A 14,247-nucleotide genomic window follows, 5' to 3' on the forward strand; every position below is an offset into this window, starting at 1 on the left:
TCTTTCCCCCTCTGTCAAAATATAAGGTGCCCGTAGTTGCATAGGTTTCTCTTGGGGCTTTCTGTTTTATTTCATGATCTACATGTCTGTTTCTGTGCCAGAACTATACTATCTTGATTACCATGGCTTTGTAGTATAGTCTCAAGTCAGGGAGCTTGGTTCTTCCAACTCAGTTTTTCTTTCTCAAAATTTCTTTGGCTGCTCACGGTCTTTGCGTTTCCATTACTGTTGTTGTTTGTGCTGTGCTGTGCTTTGTCTCTCAGTCGTGTCTGGCTCTCTGTGGCCCCATGGACTGTAGCCTGCCAGGCTTCTCTGTCCATGAGGAGTCTCTAGGCAAGAATACTGGAGTGGGATGCCATTGCCTTCTCCGGCTGTTGTTTAGTTGCTATAAATTGTAAAATTGTATGTTCTAGTTCTGTGAAAAATGCCATTGGTAATTTGATATGGATTGACTGAATCTGTAGATTGCTTTGGGTAGTATAGTCATTTTCACAGTATTGATTCTTCCAATCCAAGAACACAGTGTATCTCTCCATCTGTTTGTGTCTTATTTGATTTCTTTTGTCAGTGTCGTTTAGTTTTCTGCATACAGGTATTTTGTCTCCTCTGGTAGCTTTATTCCTGGATACTTTATTCTTTTTGTTGCATTGTTGTATGGGATTATTTCCTTACCTCAACATAATAAAGGCCATATACAACAGTCCCACAGCAAACATTATTCTCAATAGTAAATAACTGAAAGCATTTCCTCTAAAATCAGGAACAAGACAAGGATGCCCACTGTCATCAGTATTAATATCATTTTGGAAGTCTTGGCCACAGCAATCAGAAAAAAAAAAAAGGAATCCAGATTGGAAAAGAAGTAGAAATCATTGTGTGCAGACTACCTCATACTATGCATAGAAAACACTAAAGATACCATGAGAAAATTACTAGAGCAAATCAATGAAATATGTAAAGTCACAGGGTACAAAATCAATACACAGAAGTTCCTCGCATTCTTATTCACTAACAATAAAAGGTCAGAAAGAGAAATTCAGGTGTTATAATGTAGAGACCCATTTTCAGACCATTTTTATTCATTCCCCCACCTGTATAAACCACACCACCAAGTAGTGTCACAGTAAAGTCTAAGTTTTTCCCTTTACAACACATTTATTTTTTCCAAATTTCCAATTTTTAAGGATCCATTCCAGAGATTTCTATTTGGGGAGGGGGCAGAGCTTAGTAGAGGACCCTCCCATGTTGAGTAACTTGCAACTGAGAGCCCTCCTCAAAGTGAATTCCAGCATCCCAGGAAAATATACTAGGGGGATTTTGTCAGAAGAAATCAGAGTATTCCTGAATTCCTTTCTCACCTAACAGGATTCTGAGCATCCTCGACTCTCCCATGAATTAACCAGATGTCTCTGGTCACCCCATCCCTTGCAGGAGGGGTCCCCAATAGGGGCCATTTGAACCCGTGCATTGCCAGGACTCTCCCTGAGAGGGGTCAATTGTCCATAATGCTTTTGTCCTATAACAGGTTTCCTGATGTTGAGTTGGATTCCTCGAAACTGAGCATCTATAAAGCTGAAGATGTGGGCTGCTTGGAAGTGGCCAGCCCGAAAGGTGGTCCGTCACTGTATAAGGGCGGCCAAGGCCTGCCGTGAAGGGTCTCCTAGAGGAGCGAAAAGGATCTTCTGGAGGAACAGAGTTGGCACAGTGGAAAGTGCCCCAGGGGTCAGGATCTGAGGGCCCAGAGGTGGGAGTCTGCCCACAGGGGTATCTTGGACACAGAGTAATGTGACAGTAGACAGCGCAAGGACCCAGACCCTTCCCCTGTATGTTTGGCGGTTGTGATCCAACTGGGGAAAACCTGATGATTCCATCTGACACATCAGCACAAGTTTGGACAGCGTTTCCCATGTAATTTAAGACACCAACCCAGTTAGTTTAGGATCTCTCTTTGGGATGCTCCAGGGGCTCTTTGAAGCTCCCATAGTTATTTAGCTGGAGATCAAAAGAACTTTAATTAGAATTTGATATTTGGAAAATCTGTCAAAAATTTCAAAATGTTTTTTTAAACACCCTGTCAGATAAAATAATAGATCACTGTGAAAAAATTATTCCTTGAGCTAAGGTGAAAAAAATGTTTTCAGAAGTAAATATAGCTCACTTAAAGGCACAGAAACTCACACAATCTGTTATCAAAAGCAGTATTCCAGGAAAAGTTTCTTCTCTTAACAAGAGTGAGACCAAATCTTGTCCTGATTCAGCCTATCTTAATAAAAGCCATTTGCCTAATTAAGTTTAATCCTACCTTAGAAAATCCTGACCACGTACAAAATTCTTTACTCGATGTTCCACTTCTGCCACTTTTTGTAGCCATTCTTTGTCCCTTACTCTTTCCATTTAGAAATAATCAGCTTTAGGACAAAGTCATGCTTTTTCTGTTAAAAAATATATTTCCATTCCTTGTACCTTCTTTCCTAAAATACACATGCTACTTTCCTTAAACAGCCGTGAACTCTTTTGTATCAGTGTTCTATAGGTTGGTAGAGACCATCTCATTGAGGCACCAAACAACTTTTGTTCCTCTCTCACAAAAGACAAATTAGGTAAATTTGACTTGTTCAGCAATTAATGTTTCCAATATTTTATCTTATTTGAAATCAACTGGATAGTCAATGAGCTCCTATCATTTATCTTATTTTTTAAATTCTTATCCCAGTTACATTTACTTAAAAATATAACCATATCAGATGACTTTCCCTGATGACAAATTTCATAACAAAAATAATATGCACTTACTACCTTTCAGTAACCCTAGGTACAATGAAAACATTATACTTAATGTTGAATCTAAAGATGCTCATGCTCGGTCACTGAGTTGCATTTGACTCTTTGTGACCCCACGGACTGTAGCCCACCAGGCTCCTCTGTCCATTGAGTTTCCCTGGCAAGAATACTGGAGTGGGTTGCCATTTCCTTCGCCAGGGGATCTTCCTGACCCAAGGATTGAACCCACATCTCCTGCACTGGTGGGCAGATTCTTTATCACTGAGCCACCTGGGAAGCCCCTGAATCTAAAGATAGATCTCTATTCATTAAATCTGCAATCTTTAGCCAGACAAGGCAATTTTTATAGAACAAGAGATCTCATAATTTTCCTCCTTATATTAAAATGACCCTTTTTATTCGTCTGGGGAACTCAGATGAATCAGGCAGTTCCTAAGAACACAGGCAGAATAGTTACATATTAAAGGCAGAGGAGGGAAAAATGCAAGCTCCTTTCTAAGGTCCCTCCAAGTACCCCATGGCTGGAGCAGGCAATGTGGGCTGTGGTTGTATTTCAAGATTTAAATGCTTCACTGTGCCCACGATTTTGGCAGAGACTTGCAAGAGCAATTGGACAGACAAAAGTACATAAAACAAAGGCACCAATGACAAAAACTTAAATACGCAAAGGAGTTTTCAGGATAAAGGGGATGGAGTGCAGCTACATGTATCAAGGGAGAGGTACAGGGAGGAAGAGCAGGGAAGACCGAAAAAGAGAAAGACCTAACAGGAAAGTAAAGCTGAGAGTGCTGGACCAAAGGGCTTCCAGCCACTGCACTCAGTTCAGTTCAGTCACTCAGTCGTGTGCGACCCCATGAATCGCAGCACGCCAGGCCTCCCTGTCCATCACCAACTCCCGGAGTTCACTCAGACTCACGTCCATCGAGTCAGTGATGCCATCCAGCCATCTCATCCTCTGTCGTCCCCTTCTCCTCCTGCCCCCAATCCCTCCCAGCATCAGAGTCTTCTCCAATGAGTCAACTCTTCGCATGAGGTGGCCAAAGTATTGGAGTTTCAGCTTCAGCATCAGTCCTTCCAAAGAAATCCCAGGACTGATCTCCTTCAGAATGGACTGGTTGGATCCCCTTGCAGTCCAAGGGACTCTCAAGAGTCTTCTCCAACACCACAGTTCAAAAGCATCAATTCTTCAGCGCTCAGCCTTCTTCACAGTCCAACTCTCACATCCATACATGACCACTGGAAAAACCATAGCCTTGACTAGATGGACCTTTGTTGGCAAAGTAATGTGCACTATACGAGGCTTAAACCTGTGTCAGCCTCATAAATCTCCCTTCAGGGGAGCCTGCTGCACCAGCGTCTGCAGGGCGTGAGGTGAGCCTCTCCCACCCCTGCTTGTCTGGTGTCGAGGTGAGCTGTTGGTGGCCAGAGGGAGCAGGTCACAGGAGCTGAGAGCAGGGAGGCTGTAGCTGCCCGACACTCACTGTCTGGGAAGGAGAGAGGAGAGGACAGAGAGAGGAGCAGCAGAGAGATTTCAGGAGAGGGAGAAAGACAAGGGGGAGGGGAAAGCATTCCTTGAATGAGGTCCTGAGACCTCCAGGGGCCAGGAAGGCTGCCTTCTTGACACTGAAACAAGAGGGTCATATGTCCACTTGTCACCCACAAGAAAGCTGCATTCAGTGGTCCTGGAGGTGCCTCTCCCCAGAAGGGAACTGCCCATGTTGGGCAGTCAGGGTTCTTGGCCTTCCCAAATAGAAATTGACTAGAGGTCAGACTGTAAACTCCCACAAGGCTTTATTGGGGCTCCCGTGCAGGCTGCAGGAGTGAGTAGGGGCAAGCTCGTTTCTTATACAGGCTGAGAGTAGGGATGTGTCCAGAGGTTCGAGCTGGAGGGGTGGCTTAGGTGGTTTTCCCCGCCTGCAGTGCAGGAGACCTGGGTTTGATCCATGGGTTGCGAAGATCCTCTGGAGAAGGGAATGACTACCTACTCTAGTATTCTTGCCTGGAGAATCCCATGGACTGAGGAGCCTGGCGGGCTACATGCAGTCCATAGGGTCGCACAGAGTTGGACAGGACTGAAGCGACTTAGCGCTGGTGGTAGTGAGAGCAGGCGGCATGCTCAGGACCCTGCTTTTGCTCCCAAGACCCTTTCATGTTTTGGCTCCTGGCTCTTCAGGAATGGCAGGTGGATGTGGGTGTGGTTGGGTGTGTATCTTTTGGTCCAGAATTTTCCCCAGCTGTGCATGCATGCCATTATTTTTAGTCCCACATAGTGTCTTTGTGTTTTGTAGCTTGAGGAGAGGTGTGTCCAGGTACACGCTTTGCAGCATTGCAGCAAAGGGTCCCAGGTCCCATGCCTGTCTCATAATGTCCTGAAAGCATCAGTTGAGTCCAGCTGCTCTATCATTAATAGAATCTGTTGCCTTATTGATTTTTGTGTTTAAAAGATCTGTCCATTGATGACAGTAGGGTGTTAAAGTCTCCTACTATTATTCTATTCCATCAATTTCTCCCTTTGTATCTGCTGGTATTTGTTTTATGTATTTGGTGCTCCTGTGTTAGGTGCATATACGTTGAGGAGTGTGAAATCCTCTTTTTTTTTATTTATTTTAAATTGAAGGATAATTGCTTTATAATATTCTGTTGGTTTCTGCCACACATCAGCGTGAATCAGCCATAAGTATATATATGTCCCCTCTGTCTTGAACCTCCCACCCCATCCAACCCCTCTAGGTTGTCACAGAGCCCCTGTTTGAGCTCTCTGAGTCACAGAGCAAATTCCCACCGCTATCTGTTTCACAGGCAGTAACGTATATGTTTCCATGCTAGTCTTTCCGTCCGTCCTACCCTCTCCCTCCCACCCGCCCCGTCTCCCTGTCCACAAGCCTGTTCTGTGTCTGCGTCTCCATTTGTTGGTGGTGTTCAGTCGCTCAGCCATGTCTGACTCTTTGCGACCCCATGGACTGCAGCACACCAGGCTTCCCTGTCCTTCACCAACTCCTGGAGCTTGCTCAAACTCCTGTCCATTGAGTCAATGAGGCCATCCAACCATCTCAGCCTCGGTCATCCCCTTCTCCTCTTGCCCTCGGTCTTTCCCAGCATCAGGGTCTTCTCCAGTGAGTCAGATCTTCAAATCAGGTGGCCAAATTATTGGAGCTTCATATCAGTCCTTCCAATGAATATTCAGGGTTGATTTCTTTTAGGATTAACTTGTTTGATCTCCTTGCTGTTCAAGGGACTCTCAGGAGTCTTCTCTAGCACCATAGTCCAAAAGCATCAATTCTTCCATGCTCAGCCTTCTTTATGGCCCAACTCTCACATCCATACATGACTACTGGAAAAACCATAGCTTTGACTATAGAGAACTTCGTTGGCAAAGTGATGTCTCTGTTTTTTAATACACTGTTTAGGTCTGTCATAGCTTTTCTTCCAAGTAGCCAGGGTCTTTTATTTTGTGACTCCAGTCACCATCTGCAGTGATTTGGAGCCCAAGAAAGTAAAATCTGTCACTCTTTCCACTTTTTCCCCATCTATTTGCCATGAAGTGATGGGACCAGATGCTATGATCTCCGTATTCTGAATGTGGAGTTTTAAGCCAGTTTTTTCATTCTACTCTTTTACCTTCATCAAGAGGCTCTTTAGTTTCTCTTTCCTTTCTGCCTTTAGGGTGGTATCATCTGCATGTCTGAGGTGATTGATATTTCTCCTGGCAATCTTGATTCCAGCTTGATTCATCTAGCCCTGCATTTTGCATGATGTACTCTGCATATAAGTTAAATAAGGAGAGTGACAATATACAGCCTTGACGTACTCCTTTCCCAATTTGGAACCAGTCTATTGTTCCATGTCCGGTTCCAGTTGCTGCTTCTTGACCTGCATACAGGTTTCTCAGGAGGCAGGTGAGCTGGTCTGGTATTTTCCCATCTCTTTAAAAATGTTCAGCAGTTTGTTGTGATCCACACAGTGCAAGGCTTTAGCATTCTCGGTGAAGCAGAAGTCGATGTTTTTTCTGGAATTCTCTTGCTTTTTCTATGATCCAATAGATGTTGGAATTTGATCTCTGGTTCCTCTATCTTTTCTAAATCCAGCTTGTACGACTGAAAGTTCTCAGTTCTCACTTACTGTTGAGACCTAGTTTGAAGGATTTTGAACATTACCTTGCTAGCATGTGAAATGAGCACAATTATACAGTAGTTTGAACATTCTCTGGTATTGGAATGAAAACTGACTGTTTCCATTTCTGTGGCCACTGCTGAGTTTTCCAAATTTGCTGGCATGTTGAGTGCAGCACTTTAACAGCAGCATCTTTTAGGATTTGAAACAGCTCAGCTGGAATTCCAGTATTTTCACTAGCTTTGTTTGTAGCAATGCTTCCTAAGTCCATTTGACTTCACGCTCCCGGATATCTGGCTCTAGGTGAGTGGCCACACCACCTATGAAAGACCTACTATGTAGTGTCCTTTTTTATCTTTCTTTATGGCCTTTGTTTTAAAGTTTATTTTGTCTGATATGAGTTTTGCAACTCCTGCTTTCTAATCATTTCCATTTGCATGAAATATCTTTTTCTATCCCCTCATTTTCAATCTGTGTGCCATCTGCCCTACGGTGGGTCTCTACAGGTAGCATATTGTAGGCTCTTTTTTTTTAATCCAGTCTGCCACTCTGTCTTTTTGAATGGAGCATTCAGTCTGTTGACAGTTAAGGTAATTATTGATATATATGTCTAGTCAAGGCTATGGTTTTTCCTGTGGTCATGTATGGATGTGAGAGTTGGACTGTGAAGAAGGTTGAGTGCCGAAGAATTGATGCTTTTGAACTGTGGTGTTGGAGAAGACTCTTGAGAGTCCCTTGGACTGCAAGGAGATCCAACCAGTCCATTCTGAAGGAGATCAGCCCTGGGATTTCTTTGGAAGGAATGATACTAAAGCTGAAACTCCAGTACTTTGGCCATCTCATGCGAAGAGTTGACTCATTGGAGAAGACTCTGATGCTGGGAGGGATTGGGGGCAGGAGGAGAAGGGGACGACAGAGGATGAGATGGCTGGATGGCATCACTGACTCGATGGACGTGAGTCTGAGTGAACTCCGGGAGTTGGTGATGGACAGGGAGGCCTGGTGTGCTGCGATTCAGGGGGGCGCAAAGAGTCGGACACGACTGAGCGACTGATCTAATCTGGTCTGATGTGTTTATTGCTATTTTAAGCTTTGTTTTCCAGTTGATTCTATGTTTCTTTTTTGTTCATTTTTCTTTTTGTGGTTTGATGATTTCCTTTTATTTTATGCTTATGTTCTCTTCTTTTTGGTTTTTGTGACTCTGTTGTATGTTTTGATTTGTGATTACCGTTTTACAAGTATATTAGACTTTTCCTATATCTGCTTACTGTAGACTGATAGTCATAAAAGCTCAGACACATTCTTTAAAAAAGAAAGAATCTGCATTTTCTTACTCTCCTCCACATTTTATGATTTTGATGTCTTTTTTTACATCTTCATGTTTATCCTTTTGCTGTTCTTTTATCATCACTTTCACAGTTTTCTTTTTTTTTTTATCTGTATACTGACTGATTTACTTTCCAATTGTGATTTCCAGTTTCTTCCTGCTTTTTTTCTATTCAGAGAAGACCTTTCAGTATTTCTTTTCAGATAGGTTTAGGATTACTGTATTCTTTTACTTTTTGCTTGTCTGAGAAATTATTTCTCCTCGTATTCTAAATGATCATCTTTCTTGGTGAAGTATTCTAGGTTGCGGATGTTTTCCTTTCAAGACTTTGAATATATTTTGCCGCTCCCTTCTGGCCTGCAGTGTTTCTGTAGAGAAATCAGCTGATAACCTTATAGGGATCGCCTTGTAATTAACTCTTTGTTTTCCTGTTGCTGCCCTAATAGAATCCTCTCTTTATCTTTGTGTGTGTGCACTCGGTCGCTCCTTTGTGTCCAACTCTCTGGATCCCATGGACTGTTTAGTCCATCAGGCTCCTCTCTCCATGGCATTTTCCAGGCAGGAATACTGGAGTGGGTTGCCATTTCCTGCTGCAGGGATCTCCCCCACCCATGGACTGAGTCCGCATCTCTCGAGTCTTCTGCAGTGCACGTGGGCTCTTTGCCTTTTTGTTACCACGTGTCTTGGCGTAGGTCTGATTGGGCTCATCTTGTTTGAGACACTTTGTGCTTCCTGTGTCTGAATATCTGTATCCTTCTTTAGGTTTGGGAAATTTTCAGCCGTAATTTATTCACATACATTTTCAATCCCCCTTTCTCCTCCTTCTGGAATCCCTATTATGTGTAGATGGGCACACTTTATGTTATCATACATTGCTTCCTTTTCTTGTTCACTTGATTTTCATTTTGTTTTTTTTTTTTTTCTTCTGATTGGATAATTTCCATTATTCTACCTAACAGGTCACTATTCTTTCTTCTGCATTATTCATTCTGCTGTTCGTTGCCTTTAGCTCAGCTTTCCTCTCAGCAAATGAATTTTCTCATTTTTCTTGGCTCCTCCTTACAGTTTCTAGTTCTTTTTTACAGTCATCTTCACTTCTTTCGATAACTTTCCTTAATTCCTTCAGCATTTTCATTATCTCCTTTTTGAACTCAGTGTTTGTCAGCGAAGAGGTCTGTTTCCTTGTTTATTCCTTCAGGGGGATTCTCTTGGCCCTTTAATGGGAGTGGTTCCTCTGTTTCTTCATTTTGCTTGTATTTCTCTTACTCAGTAAGTCTGGGAGAGACGATCGTCTGCTGCAGTCTTGGACGACCTTTTATATGCAGGAGAGCCCCTGCATAGCTTGTGTGCATTTATATTTTTTTGGCACGAGGATTGTTTTTGCTTTGGACGCTTGCTGTCTCTTTCCTCGGTATGTGCTGACCATTAGCCCCGACAAGGGACGTGCAGCCGCGTCACCCGTGCGCACTCCCAGGGAGGCAGGGGCATCCAGTTGTATGGCCCTCAGTGGCAGCAGTTCATGCCCACCCCTGGAATCCGAGATGGCAGCGGTGGCCTGTCCCCACTCCTGGAGCTTCTGAAAGCGGCGCCCTGCTCCCTGAGAGTGGGGACGTGGAGAAAGAGACTCTTTGGCAGTCCCGGCCCTCTCCTCGTGCTGTTGTTGCTGTTCAGTCGCTCAGTTGTGTCCAACTCTTTGTGACCCCATGGACTGCAGCACCCCAGGTTTCCCTGTCCTTCACCACCCCCTGGAGCTTGTTCGAACTCTTGTCCATCGTGTCTATGATGCCATCCGATCATCTCATCCTCTGTTGTCGCCTTTTCCTCGTGCCTTCAATCTTTCCCAGCATCAGCGTCTTTTCTAATGAAAAGACCACCTTCGCATCAGGTGGCCAGAGTATTGGAGCTTCAGCATCAGTCCTTCCAATGAATGTTCAGGATTGATTTCCTTTAGGATAGATTGGTTTAATCTCTTTGCAGTCCAAGGGACTCTTAAGAATCTTCTCCAATACCACAATTCAAAAGCATTAATTCTTTGGTGTTCAGCCTTCTTTATGGTCCAACTCTCACATCCACCTGTGACTACTGGAAAAACCATAGCTTTGACTAGATGGACCTGTGTCGGTAAAGTAATGCCTCTGCTTTTTAATATGCTGTATAGATTTGTCATTGCTTTTCTTCCAAGGGGCAAGTGTCTTTTAATTTCATGCCTGCAGTCACCGTACGCAATGATTTTGGAGCCCAAGAATATAAAGTCTGTCACTGTTTCCATTGATTCCCTATATATTTGCCATGAAGTGATGGGACCAGATGCCATGACCTTTGTATTTTGAATGTTGAGTTTTAAGCCAGCTTTTTCAAACTCCTCTTTAACCTTCATCAAGAGGCTCTTTAGTTCTTTGCTCTCTGCCATAAGGGTACATATCTGAGGCTATTGATATTCCTCCTGGCAATCTTGATTCCACCTTGAGCTTTATCCAGGTCAGCATTTCTCATGATGTACTCTGCATATAAGTTAAATAAGCAGGGTGACAATATACAGCCTCAGTGTACTCCTTTCCCATTTTTGAACCAGTCCCACTGTTCCATGTCCAGTTCTTTTGCTTCTTGACCTGCATACAAGTTTCTCAGGAGGCAGGTCAGGTGGTCTGGTATTCCCATCTCTTTAAGAATTTTTCACAGTTTGCTGTGATCCACACAGTATAAGGCTTTGGCATAGTCAGTGAAGCAGAGTAGATGTTTTTCTGAAATTCTCTTGCTTTATCTATGATCAAATGGCTGTTGGCAATTTGATCTCTAGTTCCTCTGCCTTTTCTAAATCCAGCTTGTACATCTGGAAGTTCTCAGTTCACGTAGCTTGAAGGATTTTGAGCATTACCTTGCTGGCATGTGAAATGAGTGCAGTTGTGTGGTACCATGTATGCCCCCCAGCAATGGTCCCTTGACTCTGGCACGTCGAGGCTTCTTCCCTACCCCCTCAGACTGTCGCCACACAGGCAACCCCAGTCCTTGCTCCAGGTCTGGTCTCTGAAGCCAGAGAGCCACAGCACCCAGCCCCCACCCACGTCAGAGGACGAATGTCTCAGGCTGGGTAGTGCTGGGTGGTCTCTGCACCGTCTCTGCAGGTCTTTCTCTGCTCTGTCCCGCGCAAGCTGGTTACCACACTCTCCTCTGAGGCCCCGAGGCTCCCTGTCTGTCTAGGCAGATCACTCCACCAGTGAGGCAGAAACGTCGTGTTTCACAGCTCCCTACTGGGGGCCCAGGTTTTGTCCCGATTCCTTTCTTTTCCTGTTTTTCTCTGTTGATCCTACTCAGTTACATGATTTTCTTGCTTTCCCCCCTCCATCTTTATCTGATCCTGGATTGTATGTTTATTATTTTTTTTTTAATGCTATGACACTAATGTATTTAATTCAGTGATTTTCAACAGGGTGGTATAAAACATCCAAAAGATCATATCTGAGTTTCATTCTTTTTTTTAACTTTTATCTGGTATTGGGGTATAGCTGATTAATGATGTTGTGATAGTTTCAGGTGAGCAGTGAAGGGACTCAGCCTTACATATACACGCATCCATTCTCCCCCAGACTCCCCTCCCACTGGGTTGTATGTGTTCTGATAAGAAGTTGCAGGCACTCTTAAATTTATTCCTCTGTACATGTTTTTGCAGGGGGCTGGCTCCTTTGATGATCTTCTGGGATTTCAGCAGTTTGACTGTGATATACCTTAGGTGTGTTTCTCATTATATTAATCTTGCTTGGGATGGTCTAAGCGTCTTGAATCTGTGATATTTTTGTCGGGTATTAATCTGGGGGCAGTCTGAGCAGTTATCTCTTCAGATATCTTTTCTCCGCTATGCGCCCTCTGTCCTCCTGCCTGCCTGCCCGCCTCTCGCCTTCTGCCTCTGCTGCTCCGCCTCTCCACCCCTCTTCTTTTTCTCTTTACCCTCTCCTTCTCCTCCTCAGACTCCAGTCGTGTATACTTCAGATAGTTTGGTCTCATCCTGTAGCTCTCAGCTGTTCTGTTCTCTCTTTCACTCTTTCTTCTGTTTGTATTTCCACTGGATGAGTTTTACTAACCTGATGTTCAGTTTCACTTGCTTCTCTGCCATTTCCAGTCAAATTGTTTATCTCTGGTAATTTTTTTAATTATTTGTAGCAGTTGTGCCTTTTTTTATTGTCAACTTTTTGCTGAAATTGCCCATCTGTTCAACATGTCCACCTTTTCAACGAAATCTTTCAAAACTTTAAACTTTGTTACTTTGAAGTCTTTGATAGTTCTAACATCTGGATGGGTTACCCCCTGGATCTGGTTCTGTTCACTACTTTTCTCTTTATAATGAGTATACATGACCTTTCTTATACATGCATGACCTTGGGTGTAACAGGATAAGAGGGACTGGAGGGTGAACAGTGTCTGTACCTAGGCAAGGGCATGCCTTTTACTCTGTCAGGTCCTGAGTGTGGAGTGTTGAAGTCAGCCCAGTTGGGAGCTGAGCAGTGGCCGCTTCTGCCTTGTGCTAGCATGAGGCCTGGAACGCTGGAAGGATCTCAGAATTCCTGCTTCAGATTTAGTTTTTAGGCGGCCCTGCTGGTCTCTCTCCTATGCTTGCAGGAATGGAGTTAGGGGTAGGGGATTTGGAATCTTTCCACTCTCTTCTTAGCCTGTTTCCTGCAATAGGCTGCTGGCGACTTGGTGCAGGATTGTAGAAGAGGTGGGGGGAATCTATCAGGGTTTTCTTGAGGTTTTTCGGTTCTCTGATTGCAGCCTCAGTCTTGGGCAGGCCTTGTGTGCCTGAGCTTCATGGCAGTCACGCCTGAGCTTCTCAGAGATCCTGTGTCAGCGCAGGTCCTGATGGATATCGTGGCTCTTCTCCCCGTGTGCATTGAGCATGCTGGAATGGATATGAACACTGTTGGGAAATGACCCTCCAGAAATTACTGACGTTTGTTAAAACTCTGGCACTGGACAGAGTGATCTTTGAAGATTGTGGCTCTGACCCCATCCCCTGCTGCAAACCCTTCTCCTGCACTCTGGTGCCCTCAGGTCAAAGGCTATGAGCTTTATAGTCTCTAGCCTCTCACCTTGACCTTACTTTGGTTATTTATATAAGTCTTGTCTGTCTCCCTGGTCCCAGACCATCAGTTTTGAGGGCAGATATCTTGTTCTCTGGGTATTCCTAGAGAGGGCCACATGGTGCCTGGCAGGTGGTAGGGGCCCAGCAACTTTCTCCGTGTCTTGAATGGATGAGGAGTCAGGGCAAACATGGAAGGCCCTCAAGCCCCTGCTTTCCAGCAGGTAGAGTCCTGCCCCCACTCCAGGTTCATGGACAGATGTCACAGGGAAGCCTTTCTGGAGACTACCGCCTTACACCCCGCAGGTGGGGAGGAGCCTCCTGTGCCCCCAGGCCCTGGGCTTGTCGCTTCAGGCACTGATCCCGCAGGACTGATATTCCTGCTTGTGTTTGCTCCTCCTGGTTCCCCAGGAACGTGCCACCCAGGCCTGCTGTACCCAGTGCCAGGCGGGCACCGATTCTGTACCATGCATGCTGAGTTAAATTTGCAAACCCTTTTTCTACTTTTAGGGCAGTGAATCATCACATTTCCTTTGGTGGAAGTAAGAGAACTTGGGCTTGGAAGCATGTGGTGCATCCTGCGAGGCTGGCGGGGAGGATGCCTGGGCCCATGGGGAGCCCTGGGGGCGCAGGGCCCCCGGGGCCTCCGCGCTCTGGCCAGCAAGCGCCCCCGGAGCCGAGGTGACTACAGCCACGTGGTGGTGGGTGCGGGCTCCGCCGGCTGCGTGCTGGCGGGCCGGCTCACGGAGGACCCCGACCAACATGTGCTGCTGCTGGAGGCCGGGCCCAAGGACGTGTACGCGGGGAGCAAGCGGCTCTGCTGGAAGATCCACATGCCCGCGGCCCTCGTGGCCAACCTGTGCGACGACACGTACAACTGGTGCTACCACACCGAGCCGCAGGCGGGCCTGGACGGCCGCGTGCTGTACTGGCCGCGGGGCCGCGTCTGGGGTGGCTC

General features: G+C 45.3%; 1 protein-coding gene across 1 annotated transcript in view; it reads left to right on the plus strand.

Moving 5' to 3' along the window:
- Window positions 1-14,247, plus strand: part of CHDH (choline dehydrogenase) — a 92,339-nt gene that overhangs the window by 53,713 nt on the left and 24,379 nt on the right. Inside the window, 1 exon segment of the mRNA XM_010851934.1 lies at window positions 13,800-14,240. Within this exon segment, the coding sequence (XP_010850236.1) occupies window positions 13,856-14,240 (385 nt within the window). The 5' untranslated portion in view covers window positions 13,800-13,855.

The sequence above is a fragment of the Bison bison genome, unplaced genomic scaffold (assembly GCF_000754665.1).
Source record: "Bison bison bison isolate TAMUID 2011002044 unplaced genomic scaffold, Bison_UMD1.0 scf7180017864304, whole genome shotgun sequence".
Taxonomy (NCBI): Eukaryota; Metazoa; Chordata; class Mammalia; order Artiodactyla; family Bovidae; genus Bison; species Bison bison.